General features: G+C 39.4%; 1 protein-coding gene across 1 annotated transcript in view; it reads right to left on the bottom strand.

Annotated features, from left to right (window-relative positions):
* The window catches only part of LOC104273786 (slit homolog 3 protein-like), a 137425-nt gene that overhangs the window by 18503 nt on the left and 96794 nt on the right, over positions 1–22128 (bottom strand). Inside the window, exons 11-15 of the mRNA XM_009869217.1 lie at positions 21588–21662; positions 14863–15006; positions 11851–11994; positions 7413–7576; positions 5167–5299 (exon numbers count right to left, since the gene is read on the bottom strand). Of these exons, the coding sequence (XP_009867519.1) occupies positions 5167–5299; positions 7413–7576; positions 11851–11994; positions 14863–15006; positions 21588–21662 (660 nt within the window). The remainder of the gene's footprint in view (positions 1–5166; positions 5300–7412; positions 7577–11850; positions 11995–14862; positions 15007–21587; positions 21663–22128) is intronic.

The following is a 22128-nucleotide window of genomic DNA, read 5'->3' as shown; positions in this document are numbered from 1 at the left end:
TTGTAACCAATGAGCAATTTCCAGAGCCAAAATTGAAAAAAAAACCCCCAAACCCAAACCAAACCCATGTGTTCGCATTCTCACAGAACACCAGCAACTACCTACCAAGAAAGGCTTCTTCTAAAACAAAACCAAGTGCTGGAGATGAGGCACTTGCCGGCTCTTGGAGCCCAGCGCCTGCAGCAGCCTCGGGGCTCATCCAGCACCTTCCCCACACGCTACCATCACACATAAAAAATTCAAAATGATGCATAAAAGATGACAGCTGTTCTTCTTCCAACTTGTCTATTTTTGTACTGAAACCACTCGGATTGGAGGTGATATAACCAGCGCAAGGTGCCAGAGCATCATGTAACGATTTGAATCACTTGGAACCTTTTTTGTACCGAAATGTCTATTCAACCATAAAGTCAAGCTCATGGCAGCAATCTGTGCTAGGAGAGAAACTGGAGAGAGAAATCAGTGCACAGGCAGTAATTGAAAAGGCACAAAGCCTTCCCTTTAATTTCTTTATTTCGTATAGAATGTTACATTACAAAAAAAAGATGATACTTGACAATTTTATGCAGCTCTAAAATTACGTTGTTGTCTAAACTTTTTAATGCAGACGCCTCAAAATTTTCGGATACTGGGTAACTTTCATTGCCTAAAAACGGTGGTCTAGAAGGGAACTGGACTGTGAAAGATGAATCATCCGCGAAGCATGAATTTTAAAGAACTTCAATTACAGTTTCTTGCAAAGAAGCAAAATTCAAGTATCCATCTAGGTACAAATCTGGATCTTGAACTTCCTTAAGTTTTGCCAAATAGGGACTTCAGATTTTGGTGCATTTAACCCACAGGTCTGACACACAGAAACATGGCTGTGTTTAAGAGAAAATTGAAGGCCCTAAAGTCTCTACTGGTGCTAAAGTCACCTTTCTGTATATACTTCATCAGTCATTGAACACATTATTTGATAGTACTGATATTATTTATTTTTTCTAAACTACAAGATTTGAAGTGATTTAACTCCTTTATTTTAGCTGTAACTAAAATATCCTTCTTACAGAACTATCCATTCTTTCAATGGGAGAATTTTCCTCTGCAGTGAATTAAGCAGCCTGTAAAACACATGACACAGGACCATGTAAGCCTAAGCTTTGATCTAAATTGTTTCTCCTTCATTATGAAAAGAAAATTCACTGAAGTCACTGTTAAGGGTCAGTGTTTATGACAGTGCGGATTGCCAGACAAGCAAAATAATTTGCATTCTCAGGCAGATGATCTTCCTCAGATGTCCCCCTTCAGAGTTATCCCTTTGATCAACAGCAATACAGGCATATTGAAAAATGGCACTAAATTACTACAATATTCTACACCGATCATAACTAACAGCTTAGAGCACACCTACTGCAACAATTCACATGGCCCAGGTATGTTTAGCCACAAGCAAAGAGCAACCACAAGTGCCTTGGAAGATGGCAAGGAGGACTGAGATTGGTGAGAAGCAAATGCATGGGAAGCAAATGTCAGAATCATCTTGGCAACTGGAGATTCAGCTGAGTAAAGGTGCCACGCTAAGGTCAAGGCTGCAACAGGCAGCAAACTGGAGATGGGGAATAAAGAGCTAAAAGACAGCTCAATGGGATCCCTCTGCCAGTAAAGCCGGACAGTCCCCTCAGAAAACTGTCGTGCCAAGTAGTGAATGAGCTTGCAGGAGAAATGAACCAAACACACAGAACAAAAACCACAAACAGGAGAGAGAAGGTTTGTGCGGAGAGAAAAAGAAATTGCAAAAGTAATGTGACTATTAGTATATATTAACATAAATGAAAAGTAATCACTAGCAACGATGTGCAGATGCACGTTCTCCTAACAATCCCATCAGCACTATCATACAGCTCAGTGTCATGACAACATTTGGAGTCTAGAGGTGAAATGATTAGCACATATTTATTCTAAAATACACATGCTCATTATGTTACAGCTTATGTACATGCCGTCCACATAATTGCCTCCAATGTTTTTCCCCAGTGCAAAATATTATTTGCTGTAGGTCCATAAAAGCAGCTGGATGCTGTCAGATAAGACTTTATTAGAAATAGACTATACTTTTGTGAAAAATTCCCCCCCCCCCAAAAAACAAACAAACTAGTGTTCACACACTGAGGTAATATGTAAAAGGAAAAAGAGCATGGGAAACAGTTCAAATGGATGGGGGGGGTGGAAAAGGAAAGGAAAGCTGCAAACACTAAGCAGCAGCAAGGCTAAGTTCCAAACTAGCTCATTGCATGAACATTTTACATCGAGGCTAAAAAGCAAAAGTACACTGAAAAAACCCAATGTTTCTCTTCAGAGGAAGCAAACAGTGGGGAAAAAATGTAGGCAGTATGTAAATATACAGCAAAGGAATTTTCAAGAAACAACCTAGTATTTCCCGGTTCCCAAGAAGCTGAAAGAGGGCTTGCCCACAGTGACGAGGGTTTTGTGAAGGAATAGCTGGGAAATACAAATTTCTTGCATCATCACCTTTCTAAAAAGCCAGGAGACTTAGTGATCTTTTCAACTCTACTCTAGATGGAAGCCTTCCTCTGCCGAGGTAATCCCTCCTCCCAAGGGTGGTACGAACCAAACAGGGATGTCTCCTGGCATTCCAAGCTCTAACTATGAAGGTTCTAATGATTTTCACATGTTTTGTATATATATATACACATCCAAAACGGAAACTCGGGAAGAAAGTTGGAAGGAGAGCGCCTATGTCTCCCCTCCACCATGTAGTAAAACATTGCTGGCAATCCTTTTGCTGGGCTTCAGTACAGGGAAATCTGACTCAGCAAAGGGTCGTTTTCCCCATGTGCCTGTGCAAGAGGTATGTTCATTTTTGCACAATACTAAATTAACACCTGTTACGATGAAAGAATTCCTGTTCTAAGACTATTTTAAGACCTCTACAAGAATTGAAAAGAAATTCTGGGAAGGCTATATTCAGCTGTTACAGATTGGTTTATCAAGTTACATTGCAGCTCATTTCCTTGAACCATGTTGTATAGAAACCCACTGCAGTTTAATATAAAGTAAACCAGCTAATGTACCTTGTGAATGAACACACCAATAATGGAAGTTTATAAATGTCCAATTGGTGCACTCATAAAAACTCTTTCTGGTTTTGAGTGTTAAACAGATGTCCACCACTACCACGGAAGCAAAAGAGCTTTAGGAAGATACTTCAGCCTTACGACAAGGGATCTAGGACTGCCTGAGGGAAATGGGTGGGTATTTGGGGGTGAGGAGTGTAAATATATTAAACAAGACAAATCTCTTTCACCCTGTGCCCAAAAAGCTATTGGGTTCTCTCTGCCAAGTTTTAGCTGTCCCCAAAATGCGGCAAGAGGTGGAATTCCACCAGAGATGCTGTTTGTGCAGCGGCGACGGCAGTTCTCAGAGAACAGTAAAAATACTGAAGTTCAAGCTAACAACGTGAGACCTAGATGATATAGTCCCTTCTAGATTATGGACAACATTTTTATCTCAATCTGGAAACAGAAGAAAGGCAAGTAAGATTATTTATTTTAAAAAAACTATTTAATTCTCATCACAATATCCATAAACACATGAAAGCTTTAGCTTCAGTCCCTGCAGCTCATCTTCTGGTATCGATACAAATAAGGACTTTAGTTTCTGCTGGTTGAGAGATCAAGATTGAGTTTTGAGACAGCTGGGACAAATTCAAGGTTATATATGCAGAACATGAAATATTCAGAGCCAGTCAGTCCATAGCTGACTGTGTTCTGCTGACACATTTCTGGATTGAAAGCAGAAAGCCAAACTAGAGGCTTGCACAGCCAAGAGGCTCCCGCTGAAGAAGACAGTCACGTAAACCCCTATGAACTCAAACTGCTCAGTTTCAGGCTATTGCCTCATTTGCCAAGAAACGGCTTAAGCAATACAGCAGTTTTCAAGAATGTGAGATTAATTTCACTCTTTTTGTGCATGTTACATCAGCAGTGTATCAGATAGCATCAGTAAAATAATATGCAAAACTGAAACATAAACATGCCTCGGCGTGGTAGCGGAAAGCAAAGTAACACCTGTGATACCTTATTGTCGGTGAGTCATATGTGAGCGTAATGAAACCTGAACAAGAACAGGTTTATTAACCATGCCCTTGTTAACAGTGTTCCAGGGATGTATCCATTAATGCAAAACCTCCATGTTAATTTGAGTTACCACATACGCTTCCAGCATTCAGCAACAAAGTCTTGTATTTGAGTACAACACTGATAAAACCAGTGCAAACCCCATTCTCCCGTCATGAAAGAAGCAAAAAAAGATGACATATCATTCATCAGCTGCCTTCTTACTAAACAGTACAAATACTGTTAGATCCTAAAAAATAGCAAAATCAGATTTAATTCATTACAAAACTCACTGAACATACCAACTAACTTTGTGAATTACTTTCACGTAGAAAGGTTCCTGAGATTGTTACAAGCTTCAGTAACGACTCACCTGGGAGAGATTTGAATAAGGACCTAAAGGGGAATAGCTCAGTATTTCTATTGCCAACTGTTTCAGTCAAGCAGTTCCACCAGTGCATTTTCTTTCCACGGAAAGAACCAAAATCCATATCAAGTAATAGTGAGGGATAGACGAAAAGATGGCTAAGAAGATGGTTCTAAACTAGGATAAATTTAATTACAATTTAATCTAATTATCTGTTATTTTAGCCATTTCATAAGGTTTGGAGAAAAGAAATAATTATTTATTTGCACCACTGGCTTTCTTTTCTTTTGCTTTTTTTTTTCCCCCAGTCTCCTCAGAGGATAATTAGCTCACAGCTGCATAAGTCAGGAACATATTTTCATCATCCTTTCAAACTTCCTATTGTGAGCTTAGCCTTCTCAGAAGCACCACAGGATTACTTGATATTAATATACACATTTGTTCTCTACACACAGAATTAATGGGTACAAGGATAGATAAACTCTGTTCCCACTACAGAGCAATGCAATCAGTCAAGGGAGAAATAAGTATAAAAATAACCACCAAAACAGATGGAAAGCACCAAAGCACAAACCCACCAGTCACTAAAGTCAAAGGAAAATCCCCAAGGACCTACAAAGCCTCACTGTGATGCAATTTTACGAACGTCTCATGAAAGTAGCTTCGTAAAAGGTAACTTACAGCTCAGTCACGTCTTTGGGAATTCCTTTGGGCAATATCCGCAGCCCTTTGTTGCTGCAGCGAACCACCGTGTCCACACAGGTACACTGGGAAGGACATGGAGGTGAGAGCAAGCAGCTGCTTTCATCGTTACCTGCAAGGGGAGAGAAAAAGAGCACGAGGAAGTCAGCTCTACACCCAGGGTCACGCACTGTGACGACAACCACGTACGAGGACCGAGGAGGGACATCCCTGAATGCACAGTGGTCGCCACAATATTTTAAAGCAGAGCCAATGCTTTGATCAAGCTGCTTTCACACGGATTCTTCAGGCAACAGGAAAAAAACTGGAATAGCAATATTTTCGAATAAATATTTCTTCCTGTGTCACGTGAATCTCAAATCCTTCCTCCACTCCCAACGTACTAGCTGAGATGGGGAACTCAACCAGAATATTGCTTTTAAATTCAACTAGACAGATGATATTCACTACCTACTCCACTTCATGAAGTGGTTTGGTTTTTTTAAATTCAGCTTTTTAGATGTGAATTTTTCTACTTTTTAGAGTCAGCCTGGCACTTCATTTGTCCTCTGAATTGTAAAACCTCATTGCTTTTGACAAGGATAACCAGGCAAACGACAAACCGAGCAGCATACTTCCAACTGCTGACGATCCATCTGCGTGCACATAAAAACGTCTACTTTCTCCAGAAAGGGTTTCAAAGGTCCATAAACAGCAGATTAAATCTTGCTGTGGAAGAACAATAGGGTTGCTGCAGAAGAAACCACCTCTTTGAAGTTAAGAACATGAAAGCGTGGATTTTCCCCAAAAGCAACAGGCTTTGGAAAACACAAGGCAAACGCACGCCACAACATCGCGATGTGTGTGAGGAAACACTTAGTGGCACGTTCTCTAGATGACAGTGAGAGGAACCACACAACTGCTGGTGAGCACAGGCACCGTGCGGCAATCCATGAGCACGCAGCCAGATGCCACTATGTGCCGCCTGTTGGTTTGTTGGGGTTTTTTTATTAATTTTTTTAGCTGATGTAAGGACTAATTGAGACAGATCGGTTTCTTTCTTCTCTCTGCTGGATGTACCCCTGAGCATTGAGATTAAAGAATAAGCCGGGAAGTCCTGATACAAGATAACAGAATTACGCATAAATGGATGGGTAGGGAATCATTTGTTTTCAGAGGGGTGGAGGAGCACAACCAGCCTGCAGAAGAAGAGGGAAGATAATTTTTTTTTCTTTTTGTTCCCAGCTGAGCTTAATGACTGGAAACAAAATGCAAAATCTTTCATAAATCTGCAGAAAAAGCACGTTCCTTCAACATATTCAATTTTCTCCTGTGTTCAGTGTTTTACACCCTGCCATCATCTACTTTCCATTCACCATGGCTGTCTGAGTGACTGTATGATAGAGAAAGCTCCCAAGTGTGGAATGTCACTTTGTGGACCAGGATTTATTCTTTTTTTCTTCCAAACTAAAAGCAAATTATTCTGTAATGACTAAACTTGGGTCTCCTTCAGCTCTGAGCCCAAGCACCTGGGCCTGTTGCCAGATTGCACGACTAGGACAGAAATTAATTTCTACTATAAGCAGGAAATGTCTATCACTCTTACGGTCTCTTTCGAGGTCTGACCAACTGCAGCTCCAGCATATCTGCTCTTAAAAGGCAGTCACAGCCTACAAGTCAAGTTAGCAGTGCATTCATCAGTTAGTTTTAGTTCTTACTCTTTTTCTCTAAAATCAGAAGACAAAGAACTACCTGGAGAATGACAGAAAGGTCAGGATATGTATATATTTGGTTTTTTTTAAATTGGCAAAGCATTAAACATCGCTGAGTCATTTCAAATAATATCCCCTTTTTTTTTTAAATTTCCCTCTATTCATACCTGTTATTGGTGAAACTGATCATTATCCAAAACTAAGAGACTTTCCAAGAAGGCACCATTCCCACTGGCTTCAGAGAGTGTACAAATAAGAAAGTGGGAGGACAGGTCAGGATTATACTGGGATTATACAAAGCAGAGCATTTGTCTATAATAAATTCATTCTTATACTTGAGGTGTAGATAGTAGAAATCCAGAAACTGGAAATCAAGAATAAAAATAAACTCCTGATAGGGAGCAATGATCACCAGCTCCGGATGGCCTAGACTAAACTGAAACGTTTACTCCACAGTCTTGCTCAGTAGGCATGGAGTTCCTCACAGAGCTGCCAACATTACCATACATGTCAAACTTAATTGGATTTTCTTACCATCGCAGGTGAAGTCCTGGACATCTACATCTTGGATTGGAATATCCTTTAAGAAAAAGGGTTTCAAGCAGCGTGGATTTCCGCTGACAATTCTCTTCTTCCTCAACCATTTTCCCAGCCAGGCCAAATGGCAGTTACAATTAAAGGAGTTAGCCAGCAAATTACTGAAATGAAACAAGACGTAATTGCATCAGATATGAACGTACAGAAATACTGAAATGACTACAGAGAGATGATGGGCTCCAAGTCCAAACTCTTTCCTGCCATCTGTTTCTGTGAGATTCTCCTCTGTTCTACAGAACGGGGAAATTCTATGCAGATTTTATACCAAGACTAGGTTACTAGGCTTGCAATAAATATATATATATACACATACATAATATGCATTAATATATATACAATAACATACATTTTTTATATATAGATACGTATGTGCATTCCACTGATGGAATTCTCACATACGTGAATAAGTCCGTGAGTTAGCATTTTGGTAGTACACAAAAAAAAAAGATGATAATGAAATTTCTCTAAAGCATGACACATCTTAAAGACATCAAACTTTTAACGCCTTAAAGGAACAGGCACTTCAGATGCAGGTGTAGTAGCTGAAGACTTTTACAAACCTAAACATGCAGTCAAAAAATCGCATTAGGTTTTTCAGCCAAGCAATTCCTTCAGAAAACAACAGCGCTGAAGACAAAAACATATGGCACAGTTGAGGTGCAGCAGCAAGGAAAGAAACCCAAACCAATTCCTAAATTATATAAGTTCTAGGCCAACATCACATGCCCACAAGATGATTTACAGCTGCTCTCTGCATTGTAAAAAAGCATACTTCCATCATCCCAGTAGCCTGGAGCTCCTGCGTCTGTAACTACATGTGGATCTAGCACAGGCTATTGTACATTGTGTAGCAGGAAAACTGGGGGGGTGGAGAAAATTCAGTATAATTTTGGATAATAAGTATACTCAGCCTACTTCAGACTGACTAGGATTCAAAGGCAAGGCTAACTTGTTGCATAAAGGTGAGAAAATGAACGTACTGCATAGGAGCTTTTCGACAGAACATGCAGAAAAGCACTGAATGGGTTACTCTAATTCTAGGTACTTTCTTTCTGAATTGTTTTCCATTTTCTTTAATCCATAATGGGACCACATGCCGGATGCCTCGTATATTTTCCATACGGACATACTGGCGTGAACAGAGTGGTTAAACCAAATGTTTAAACCTACAAGACTAAGTGAACCAACGCTTCAAAGGCCATTTGTTTCCCTGATGGAAGAGAGGGAGATCACACTCACAGAACAACTTCCGTGACACAGATCCTCAGAATGAAATAATCCAGTTGGAACAAATGTCAGGTGCACATAATCAGATTTCTGGAAAAACAGCAGCTCTGAACATAAAGAACGTTTTGCACATCTAGAGAGCACCTTACCGGGACATATCAAAAACTTTCAGAAATATTCAGATGCTCAATCTACAAAATGCTCCCACCAAAATATAGCAATTTTTCCTTCCTAAATGAGGAGAGGTTGCTTTCAAATAACGTGTTCCTGCTCACTACCTGAGCAGCAGCAGCTACTCACAAACCCTCAATTCCGTCTTGGCAAACACATATGATCTAAAAACATATGATCTAAAAATCTATCAAATCTTACGATTAGGATTGGGACTACATTTTTCTCAGGAACTAAGAAAGAAATAAATTGTTACATAAAAAAATTAATAAATAAACAAATCTACTGGTTTAAAATTCAAGTAAGTCTAGGTACAAAAGGACAAATTTGTCATACATTACATTTTGGAAACATCTACATTTTGTCCTTTGTCCAACTGCAGATCAGTGATTACTTCCTTTAATGGCAAGACTACGAGTCAACTTTTGGAAAAAAAGTAATATCAAGGCTCTCTGTAAGGTGTCACGTGGAACAAGAGATTCCCTACTTGACTTGAAAAGTAATTGAAAGTCTGGAAAGGCCAGTTATCTGCAAAAGCTTTATTTTGGAATCTGGCTATTCGAGTTCTCAAATCACAAACAGTAATGCTGGGCAGACAAACTGTTATAAAACCTCATAATTAGTAATCAGAGTTTCTACACTTAAGTGATTTAACCACTCAAACAGAAATAAAGTAATCAAGCTTTAAGCAAAGATGGCATACTAACATCGAATTCAGAAGTGTTTACTCAAGGACATGGACGTATTTTCAAAATTAAGGAATGAAATATGCATATCCTACTACAAGCATCTCTTAAAAATTACAAAGAAGTCAGGGAATATCAACTATTTAAATGGACTTTAGTGACCTGTTAGAAAAACATGCTGAAACGCATCTGGATATTGTTGAAAACAGGTTGAAAATAGATCCTGGAATTCAGGTTAAGTTTACACTAAAATAGCTGCATGTCATTCTGATGAACCAGTTATCGTTCTGGCATTAGCTCCATGCAGCTATTACAATAATAATTAGTGGAAAACTTGTTCTGCTTGCAAACATGACCACTTGGCTGGTTGGGTTTGCGGAAGTCATGACTGAACTCTCTGTATGCAGAAGTGGAAACACACTTCACATTAGGATGCTACGGTACCTAGTTTCGTTAATAACAAACAAAAACCTGGTAATTTTTTACCAGAAACTTACAAAATCAATGTTCTTTCTCTATGAAAAGCCCCTAGTAAGGGTCTTATATTCAGAGCTGTCCATGTTTTGATAGTATCAACGAGGCTGACTCACAAAGAGCAATAACAAAAGGAAAAATATTTTTTAGTGCCGTAAATATTACAAGATAAAAATGGAAATGTTAAACTTCACATGAATTTCTGGCTCCCATTAACAGATGCAAAAATAAGTCATCACAACACCCAACTAGTTTGAAAGTGTGGGCTGAACAGGAGAAGCAGTCACACAATCTGTCTTCAGTAGTGCTGCCATCTATTATATCCACCTACAACAAAGTACTGCTAGGAAACGAATGCATCTAAATTTTGCATTTATATGTGAAATACCACCATGGCCTTAAATTAACGTCTACAGAGGTCAAAAGCACACCTTCTCCTGTCTGTAGATCAAATATGGAGTGAAAACGTGTTAAAGAACAAATTTTTTCATCAAGACACAGCTAGGAACCTGCTATGACCAATGTGACTACAGACTCGGTGCCAGGGCAATATATTCGAATGAGCAGCAGCTTTATCTGCTGTTGCTAGAAATTGTAATTGCCTTTATCCACAAGAGAAAAAAAAAAGAAGAAAATGGTTATCATCTAACAAAACGTGAGCAGGATGTTTCTACACAAATTCGGCAGGGACTTTACAGCCTGATGCAGAGAGTCAGGGCTGTTAAGGGATCCACGGAAGGAAGCATGGAGCCAACTGCATGGGAGGCAGGCAGGCATTGCTTGCAGCAAGCACTGCTTGACCAGTGACTTGAAAACAATCAATAAAAATCATTTGGTTGTGCCTCTCTCCTTGCCCGTTGATTTTGGGACTATGGAAAGCAAATGGAAGAAAAGTCTGGGTTCTTCACGCTGTGTGGAGCTAATGCCAAAATAACTGATTTGCTGCTGAAAAGTTGTAACAACGAAATGGAAGCGTGGGCAACAAAACACCTGAGATGCAGCACTTCTTTTTCTCCTCAAATGTAGTATAGAATGCTCTCCAAATCTGAAATGCGATAGCATCAATAGTTTATTTTGACTGGACAACTAGGACGGATTTTTAAGGGCAGTCTGAATGGAATTAACCAGAAAGCTGCCATTAACAGCAACATCAGGGTCCCCATTCACAGCTGGACACAAAGAGCTGACTTGCTTTCCACATTTATCAGTCTGTACTTTATTAAAATGGACACACTACAAAAAGCACTTGAACATATTTAAGAAGCAAGAGAAACACTTCAAAGAAGGATTGAGAAATACATGAGAATCATCCGAAAAGCTTAGGTTCGGATTCTCAAATTCGCATTCAGTGGGACTTAAGTATCAGCTAGTAGATTTCTTCTGATATTTAACTAATTTAACTGAAATCCACAAAAGCTGTTCTTACAAAATCAGACTCTACTGAAACTAAAGCAGCTTCGGGGAGCTTAATGTTTATGATAAGTCACGCACTTCTGAATCTGCAGAGTTTGTTTTGCCTGAACTTCTGCTGTGCACCGCACTGGGCTATGGCACGGCAACACACACTCCTCCTGCCTGAGGCTGCCTGCCTCGAAGTTTTTTCAGCTACTCCAGCTGAACCAATTCAAATGTTTTTCTAAATCACACCTTGAATCCTCCAAACCTGCGTTTTCCATAGAATGGGGTTTTTGTTCCCTAAATGAGGTTTTCCATATATGAAAACCAGTTTGATTTTGAAAGTCAAACATGGTCTTCTTAAAAGGCAAGTACAGAATAACAGCATCAGGACATGTTTGTACCGTAAAAAGATAACTTACATTGTAGACAAAGAGACTAATGTACTGAAGGCTCCAGGGGTGATAGTGCTGATGTGATTGTCATACAGAGAAAGAAGCCTCACCGAGCTCAGTCCGGCAAAGGTGTCGTTGTTTATACAGCTGATAGAGTTGCTCCTCAGCATCCTGCAAGGATTAAAACAGAATTAGGGATGAGGTACAATTTCAGCACAGGAGGTCCTTGATCTAGGGCATCAACAGGTGCTGTGGCAAGGGCTGCACTCTGTGTTTATTGATTGCTGAAGTACCACACAGCTGTAAGAGGGACAGATTCATTCAAACACTGTCTCATGAATTTAAAATGTTCCACATAACATAAGAGATGATGGGAGCTCCACATCTGAAAGTAACATGCAATTCAAATTATGACTAGTGACAAACTTGAAATAAAAATTCAAAGTATTAACTTTGTAAATACCTGGGAGCAAGGGAAGAGGTATTTCAGAGAGAAAGACTGACAGAAACGTGTGACAATAATGACACTAGCTGCATTACTTCTACTCCTATCATATTTTTTTTGTAATCCACACTGCAAAATTATGGAAAGAAACAGCAGAAATCAGGGAACAAATTATGAAAGATTTCCAGACACAAGCTCTGAAATGTCATTATAATCATTAATTGACAAGACAGAAAGCAGTAACCATCCAATAAAATGGTCTTTGCTCACTGCTTGTACCAGATGAAACAGTTTTGGATGATACATCTCTCTGAGTTGTTATGGTAACAATGAACTTGACGATAAAGCCCAATTAATCTGAAAGACTGTAGTATCTTTTTTTCACTCCATAGCAAAAAAGACATGTGTGTATTTGTTACACTGCACACCAGACAACATCTGGGTCTGTAAACATCACTACACAGTTGTGATATTCCTACTTAGGCAAAAAAATTATTCAGTAATTAAAGCATACTACCAAAAATCCACAAAACAGATGCAGCTCGTGATGCTCTCCCAGCGAACTGATCCTCTAAATTGAGGAGGGCTAATTGCTTGCCATCAAATTCATGCAGAGAACAATGAGAACTCAGGCTCCCTTAGACCTCTAAGGGATTAAAATCTCAGACTGGCATCTACCAGTTGGGCGTTTAGATGCTACATCAACAGATACTTCAGAAACACCAAGGAAATTAGATACGGTTGGGAAGAAATTCAGAGTGTAATCATAAACACTCAGTGTCTAAGACCTGCTTTTGCATTCCCGTTCTCTCTGTACGGTTAGGCACCATGGTCTCAATAGTTTTGGGGTGAAATTATGTCAGAAGGGAGTCACAGGGCAGAGAGTTACACCTGGTGTACTGAGCTGCCTGCAAGCCAGGCAGAGGTACTGCAAGATGGAGTGACTGAATTCGGCTGCCATGTATCTTGCCCAGCACCCTAATACACCTCAGGAAATGTACAGTCCCTTTAAAACTGCATTGTGACCCTGTCCAGTGAGGCCTCTTTGAAAAAGATTACAACTTCAATGCTCAAAGAAAGTCAATTAATGGACAGAAATACATATCCCTCAAGCCAATACCATTGGTTCCGTACCCTGGTTCACCACGCACTGTGTGCCCTTCCTGAAAGGAAACTTAGACTTCCAGATCCTCGTGTCATGCTGTGTATATTTAGACTGCTTTATCGGCTAGGGGAAAATGTAGGTCAGGTCAGCAGGATAGCTTGAATGTTAAGCATCTTTTTATTAAAAAATGCTGAATTTTGTTTAGGAGCACTGCCACAGGCTGCTTTACGGTATAAAAATTAATTTAGTATTTATGGACAGTACTTTCAAATCCCTTAGTAAAGTGCACACATTAAATTAAAGAACAGATGGCTCTAATCGCAGAAAAAAACGTTAAAGCAACAGCAAAATGAAAAGTTCCCTATTCATTACTATCCTTCAAGTAAAACTTGATTTCTTTTTACACTTGAGTAACAACTGAATTGTGCCATGACACTTTGCAACATTGCAACAGAAGTATTTGCTGCTAATGAATAAACTGCAGATTTTAAATTGCATTTTGATTCGCAGAGTCTATTTACTGACATCACCCACTTCATCAAGTGCTTTCTTTCCACAGCAAAGAAGACTATACAAGAGAGGTATTTTTTCCACATACAGATCATACATATCTGCCATGAGTCTCTGCTGTCACCAGAAGCCCAGTCCCTGACTGCTTTCTCATCGCAAAATCTGGCCTGTGATCCTTCTTCCAACAAAACTTTAAACATGAAAATAAATTAGTATTAGGCACTATGAGTTTATGTATAAGTGTTAGTTCTCAGAAGTAAATGACAAAGGTTATCGAAGAACAAACGTAATACCAAACTGATGCCTTACGCATTTGGGCTTTGTCTCCTTTATACTCTCCCCAGCCACAACCACATGAATAGTACACCCTCACATAACTTTTATGGTACTTGGTGTGGGCAAGGAAGAGCATGCTGTGGCTAGTCCAAAGCCATGTGCTCGTGGGCTGCTACACCTGCTGCAGGACCTGCGACAGTTTAGTTACGCCTGCCTTAAGGTTGCTTAGCTATACCTGTTCTGGTGGTCGTGATAACTCGAGTCTTTTTTCTCTTCTTACCTACTGATTTCATATAGTTTGTAGGATACTGAAAACCTTTTAGGTTCCTCTGAGTTTTGTTTGAAGTAGACCAAGAATTCCAATTTGGGTGAAGGCTAAGTGGACTAATATATAGTTACAGTGTTCCTACATGCCTTGTTTCCACGGGAAATAACAAATATAAGTATTAAATGACTAAAAGAGCCCAAATTTGACCTGTCAGGATCACCATCATGTTACTCCTGAACTTCTTGAAAATCTGTTTTTCCACGAAAATAGCAGGTGAATCTCAAACCTACCCAGAAACATACTGAAGATTTCATGACGGGGATACAAGACTCTGCCTTGGAGCCTCTTGTCTAGTAACAGATATTTTAGCAGGCACTGCTGAACTCTCCCACCCAACTTACAGATGAACACAGAAAGATGGGTCTTTGCACTTACAAGGTCTTTAGTCCTGTGAGGCCTCTGAACATTCGTCCATGCACAGACTCCAGCTGATTCTCTGTCAGAATCAGCTCCTGCACTCCTGAAGCTCCATCAAACGCACCTTCTCGGATCTCCTTGATCTTATTGTTGCTTAGATTTCTGGAACGACACGACCAGTCACAATAAGAAAATTATTAGTGTTTTACCCAAACATATGCCATCAGACTGGAAGGACGAAGACAGGAAGAATATGTGCCTTTTAGTGGTTATCTAGAAGTGTACCTACTGTGCTCACAGATAGCTCCCCCTCACTCAGCAAAACTACAATTACATCAGATTTATCAAGAGTATTTATATTAATGGAATTACAAGCTCTTACACCTCATGGAATTCTTGTCTCAGGGATACAAGTGTGGGGATGCCAACATCTAAATTATGTCCATGAAGGTATGGACTATGCTTGGGACTGGGTGCTCATCTGTCGAGAATCACTTAATGTTACTACCATTGCAATAGGTACCACACATCTAAATATGGACCACTTTTATTTAGTGTACCAGGAGCTTTACTTTTCTTAAACTCAACGCTGAAGTAACATACAAAACTGTGTGACTGCATATATACAAAAAAAATTTTAATATGCACACGCATAAACTCCCAGGCAATTAAATTTAACGGCACCACTCAAAACGAAACAAGTATCACTTCATCCTAAATTAACAGCTACTGCAATACACACCGTTATTTTCTAAATATTTACACTGCCTATATAGTCTCAAGATGTTTGCTTACAGATCAACATTGGAAAACTTCAGTCTACAAAGTCAAATGAAGTTCTGATGAAATGCAAAATTAACCTTCTGAATATTTCATATTTGCAAAAAACCCAGTGAAGAGAAAACTTCTGAATGATAAAATGCCATTAGAGATGCATAAAAATAAAAGACATTTAATTATTTAAAACATTTCTATAAAAGGCCTTATGCACGTTAAAACCTTGGATCTCAGTCCTTCAAGCATCTCCTGTGATGCCTTGAATAGATTATGATGAATAATCCTATTTGTTTAGTTTAAGGTCGGAAACGCTATTCTTTGTACTACTGTCTACGACAAAAAAGAGAAAGTAAAAGACACGCTCTTGCTCCCATGAAGATGCCAAATTCCAACACTGTTACTCATACTGAGTAACACATTATTCCAGAAATGATCCCAGTACACACACAGCATGAGTAAGAGTTTGAAAATCCAATTCCAGGTGATATAAAACAAATGACAAGGCATCAGATTAACACCTGGGCTACTCTGCTCCGCAGAACAGACAATCGTGTTGGGATAAAAATTGACAGAAGACATGGCAAGAGGACAGCTTGGCCTCAGCTAGAAATAATGTGGGTCTTGCTCTTCGCAGACGTCATCACTTAAAAAAAAGCAACAGAAAAGTTGAGTCTTAGAGACATGTTTCATGTGGGAAACTTAAGTGCACTGGTTTATGTCTGCTGAACAACTGCCAGATAGCGGGCCCTACAGCATGTGGCCCATCACCTCTTGTGCATTCTGTGATCAGAAAGGAGTATGCCAGCAATCAGCCAAAAATAACATTAAAACATACAGAAATACTTACATGCAGATTTTACTTTCCAGAACTTTAGTACTTTGTGCTAACACTCACATGAAGAGTTTATGTTCAGTGTCAAAGCAAGTCAAGGAAGGATATTCTGACATATGCATTTAATTTGGGGGCTCAGCTATTTCTCTAGTGGAAATGTTTATAGCTCAGCATCTCTTCTGAATGCCGACATAAATAAATGATCCCTGGTAAAGATCATGCCACGATGCATATTTGCACAAAAATAAATGAACAAATAAGTAAATGTTTGTGGTGGGAAGGGAGGGTGAGTTACTATAATAGACAAAGACGCTGGCTTTCAACTCACAGGCTGCAGACTGACCTACATTGGTAGTTACAAAGTTTTATAAGCTAGTGTCTATTAAAACATAGGTGCAATCTTAATGGATGATTAGATACTCAAGGCAAAAACCAGCAAATACTGGAGAAAAAGGCTGGCCATAATTCACAGAAGAATTGTCACCTTTATACAGCCCAAGCCATCTGATTTGAATTGCTGCCAAAGACCTTCTGCAGATGAGGACCTTCACTCACTTGAGTTAATAACGCCTGAACATTTCAACAACACAAAATTATCCAGAGAATTGCTAGCAGTTTCAGCAGCAGCCAACTGTATATACACCTTTCCCATGCAAAAAGGTGTGACAATCCCTGATTAAATGCTATGGTAAAATCAAAGTTGTGAGGCAGAGGAAAGACAAGCTTTACAATGATGAGCAGGTAAAGACAACACTGCCCTGCAATCCCGTTTGGAGCGTCAGACGTTCTGCCAACCTGCTTCCTGAACTAAAGCTTCCCATATCACAATGCAAAATCAACAACAAAGTAGATGACAGCATTCATTCACTAAATTAAATGTATCCTCCTTAAAGTGTGATCTACTACGAAAATAAACATGACAAATCACATATTTTTCAGTCTAGAATTACCAGCAAAAATAATCAGCTGATACGAACTTTGAAAAATGAAGGCAGTAGAACTTTTGCTTGCCCTGCAACTCTGAGAGCTCTACTCCGTCCTTCCCAGCACTAAAGGAATCTCTGATATATGATCATAGCACTTGGTAAGGAATTTTTTTTTTAATCAGAAAAAAAGCTTCAGACAGTCTTTACAACAAACTCCCATTATAGGAAAGCCTCAGCCTCTTGCAGGGCTAAGATTCTATAAGGAATTGTTCTTGAAATACTGGTAAACAGTGGGGAAAAAAAAAAAGTCTTGACTGTTTCTCAAGATTCCTATGCCCTCTGGCAAGACTCAAACAGGAACCTGCAGTCAAAGTGGTCACTCAACAAAGGTTATTGTTTCCGTAAGGACTCCCTACTTTACCATGGTGATAACGTTTAATCCTATTTCCAGCAAAATACTAACGGCACAGTTCTTGTAGCCTGGGAGTCACTGTAGTGTGACTCTAGCTTTCAAAGACAGGTCATCCCTTTACACTTGCAAGATCAGGTGAGGCAGTACGGTGAGAACGCAATAAAAGCAAACCAGAGTTCAGGGCATTTTGCAAAACCCACTGGAGCATCCAGTAAACTACTTCTGAACCATCTTAGATTTGTCTGCAGGAATCTTCATCAACCATAAAGATGGATTAAAATTTAGGTTATGGAAATATGGTTATGTATATGAGATTTTGCAGCTAATTATTGAAGTTGATTTTTTTTAAAGGCCTATGCATGTTAACCTTTTAAAAACCAGCAGGGTAATCTTAACAATTTAATTCCTAAATAAAGTGTGGCATAACTTTGCATTATGGATCTGTGACCTTTAAATTTCTGTATCAAGAATTCAATTTTGGTTTGCATTAAAATGTATTAAATCCTGAGCTGACATATCACACAATAAGATCGGCTTAGGAGCAGTATTTACAGACAAATTACATCCCAAAACCTAATTATATATTAGAGGTGGAGTTGGCAGTAGCACCTATTGCAAAGGTGGTCTGACACTTCCCTTTTTTTCCTAATGTTTATTTTATAACATTTGCAAGACTTGAAAGAATGAACTTTCAGATGTCCTTTTCATCTTTAGAGATAGTGGTGGGTTTTTTTAAACAAAAGAAGGAAATTCTTCTATTCTAGAAAATAAAACTAACCAAGATGCCTTTCTCGTATCTCTTTTTTGCAAAAAGTCCAAAGCACTCAATTCTGATTTCAATTTTGTTAATTAGTAACTACGATGTAGGTGTTTTATTCAAAGGATACATTTTCCCTGTAAAAAATCTGATAGGATTTAGCTGAATTCTTTAACAAAGAGATTTAGGATTCCCGTCACAATCCAAGACGACTGCAAGACACGTTTTTGGAAAGTCTGAATTTAGGAGCTAATTTTTCAGAGATTTTTTTCACTGTACATTCCTCTTCAGATGACATCTTCCAAAGTCTCTCAAGACACTGCAGGACACTGAGCTACGGATTGTGCTGAGGCAAAACATGGTGAGAACAGAAACTGCACTCAATCAGGAGATGAGGAACCTGGCAAGGCACTGAGACAAGAGTCCAGCTGAAAATTATTATGTGAATATATAATTAAAGATGATTTTCATGTGTACACACCAGAGCAACCCTAATGCGTCAATGCCAAATCCATGACTGCTTCCCTTTGGAATCTTGTTAGAAAACCCAAAAGACTGTGATAGGTCACCATGCACAAACATGGACAACTGACAGAGCTACAGCGGCAAAAGAACAAACGTGAGCGTACACCGAGAGTGCAAGTAAAATCTGAATTCTCCTTAAGGTCCAATTTAGACACCACCTCAGAGGGCTAATATTATAAACCAAATGTACATGTAAGGGTAATATAAGATGAGTAGGCACCAAGATGAAACACCTGTCAAGATGAAAGAAGAGCTAATTCCTGTCTCAGGAATTATGCTGGAGCTTTACTAGCCACAGCAGAACTGCCGTGCTCTTGAAGTCATTTCTTTGCACATTTCCTTGACGCAGATCTGTTACCAGTCTCAAACTGAAGTGAAGGACAACCAGAGGGCAATTATTCACATGCCCATTCAGATACCCAGATTCCAGCTATTCAAATAATTTCAGAAGAAAGGGAACTACAGAGATTACATAAAAAAAAAAAAAAAGAAAGAAATGTGATTTGAACTAACGGTGTGCCACTGCAAAGCTCTGAGCTGTTTTCTTAAGCCTAGGAAGCAACGCAATTCCGAGACAGATTCCTCCACCTTCTGTTTCCCTTGAACAGACAAGGAATATGAGACAGAGTCAATATTGCCAATCAAATAACAGTAAAATTTCTTGTCCTTTACACACACTGAAAAATGGGTGTTTGACCAATATTCTTCCTCCTTAATTTAATAGCGACAGTAAGACTTAATGAAGAGCACAAGCATCACGTTCCGGCCACACACACTGAGCTGCTGCATCATGACCATTAGAAGGGGCAACCCCATTCACTACATTTTCCCTCTTGGGTGGTGGATAGAGGCCTATTATTAGCAGAAGGATACTTAGTAAAGGCCAAACAATAACACAGAAGGAAAAGGTTGCTTGCTTTTTAACCCCTTCCCTTCACAAAATTAGGAAAAAGAAGTCCAACCTGACTTTTTAAGGATCAAGCTGCTAAGTAAGGTTATGGCTGAAAAGTTGCTCCGCTTGTAGAAAAAACCCACCTTTTCCAGAAAATCCCGTTAAAACATATCAAAACTAGATACTTCTTTGCAACATTAGGTAGCATAAAACGAGTCTGTCTTTGGAGGCTGCCACTCTGTCCATAAGAGAGATAAGAGAGGCACTTTTTATGAGGTGCAGGGCACAACTTCTTCTTGTAGTCCATTGGAACAGCACCCACACACCCCAGTTCTTATCACCTACCAAGAACAGAGCAGGAGGACTGCTCCTTCACAGGAAACAAACCTCTAAAAAACGCCTCACAACCGTTTCATGCTGCGTTTATGCACAACACAAGCCTGTCAAGGCGTCCCTCTCACCTGAATGCTTGATGGGAAAAGGAAGCCACCGGCATAACTTGCCTGCAGTAAGTTTTGAGTAAAATGAAAGAAATTATTCTATCTATCACAGCTCTCCAATTTTCAAAATTGGAAATCCTGAAGGTTTGATGAGGACAGATGCTTTCCAATTTGTGTGCACTTTCACATACTATGCATTTTCCGTTCCGATTTACTATCTACTTCCGTAGGCAACAGAGCACTTCAACAATACCAACAACTCTAAATACATGGTAGCTACAACTTGTAGATCATTCATAAAATGATTAATTCCCCAAGTCTGGTGGCTGGGACTTGATCAGATACAACCCTCACCTCCAAACCACCACCGCTGCATTTGAAACTCTTGCAGAAATAAAACTGACATAAGAATCCCACTATAGTTGTCTCCAAAGCCCCTGAGATCCTACATGGATTCAAAAGGCTAGGAAGCTCCAGTGGGCACAAACCACATGAAACGAATGCAGAACAAAAAACCCAGGTGGTTGGTTTCCCAAGGTAATTTAACCTTGACTCTGGCAATAAAATCTTAGTGAAAATAAACAGTTAGCAACTGGGCCATGGAGTTAAAACTTTAAATAACGTAAGCAAGATCAGACTATCGGGAGGTATCTAACATATTATCCTCCTTCCAAAACACAGCTCTTTAATATTAAATATATACACTGTACAGTGCTAGGACTATACAGAAAGATTTATATTTTATAGATTTTATAATGTTCAAAAGAAGCTGCCCCCATCTGCATCTTGTAACACTATTTTCCTTTGACTATTTGAAACAATCACATTAGTGGGAGTCACATGATACATGCAAAAGACAAAAAAAGCGCTAAACTTTGTAGCCACCTCTAACAATAAGCACATATCTGAATAAATTCTAGGGCAGAACTCCCTTCAGTCTCCACAAGTCAAAGATTTTAAGAAATATAGTCTAAAGAGTACTGAAATGTCAGCTTAGAGATCTTCACTTGTCTCTGTTGTTTAACTGAGCCTGGCCATCCAATAGGCAATTCACTCAGTTTCTTTAAATTCACATTAAAAAGTGGTTTCTGCTGCTGCACTAGTAAACTACAAAATACCACCTCTTCTTCCTATCCTTATAATCCAAGGCAGCGTGTATTCTAACAAGTGACTCGAACTTACATTTTTCTGAGGTTGGGCAATTTCTTGAAGAGTCCAACAGCTTCCAACACAGAAATATCATTGTCGTTCAAACGCCTGAAAGGAACAAACAAAGAGACATTCAATACTCCACAGATGTCTGTAGATCTATCTCTGTGACATACAGGGCTGCCACACAGAGAACTGTGACCTTTGTTAAGCAAAATGCTATCTGCCATCTCTCTCGGACTTGTAGAGTGAAATGAGTTTGGCTTTGAAGGAAAGGGAAAATAGAAGAGTATCTATTGTAAAGGCTTAGGATGCCTGTAAGAGAATGTCATCTTCTTCCAAGGCACAGGATGAGGGACTATTAACCTTAATTATTACAGAGCCTGGTTTGTGTGACTAAACCTCCTTCATGCATTCTGCTACAGAAGACATGCAATGGGAGATGTGGTTCATGTAAACAGAAGGGATCTGATTTCAGGTCCTTTCCCAGGCTTGGGATGCTAAATTCTTCCTCTGAATACAGGTAGCTGCATTCTTCTGTGTCGAGACTTTGCTGTTTCTGGATGTGTCTCTC

This window comes from Apaloderma vittatum, unplaced genomic scaffold (genome assembly GCF_000703405.1).
Source record: "Apaloderma vittatum isolate BGI_N311 unplaced genomic scaffold, ASM70340v1 scaffold13285, whole genome shotgun sequence".
In the NCBI taxonomy this organism is placed as follows: domain Eukaryota; kingdom Metazoa; phylum Chordata; class Aves; order Trogoniformes; family Trogonidae; genus Apaloderma; species Apaloderma vittatum.
This window is presented reverse-complemented; position numbering and strand designations above follow the sequence as displayed.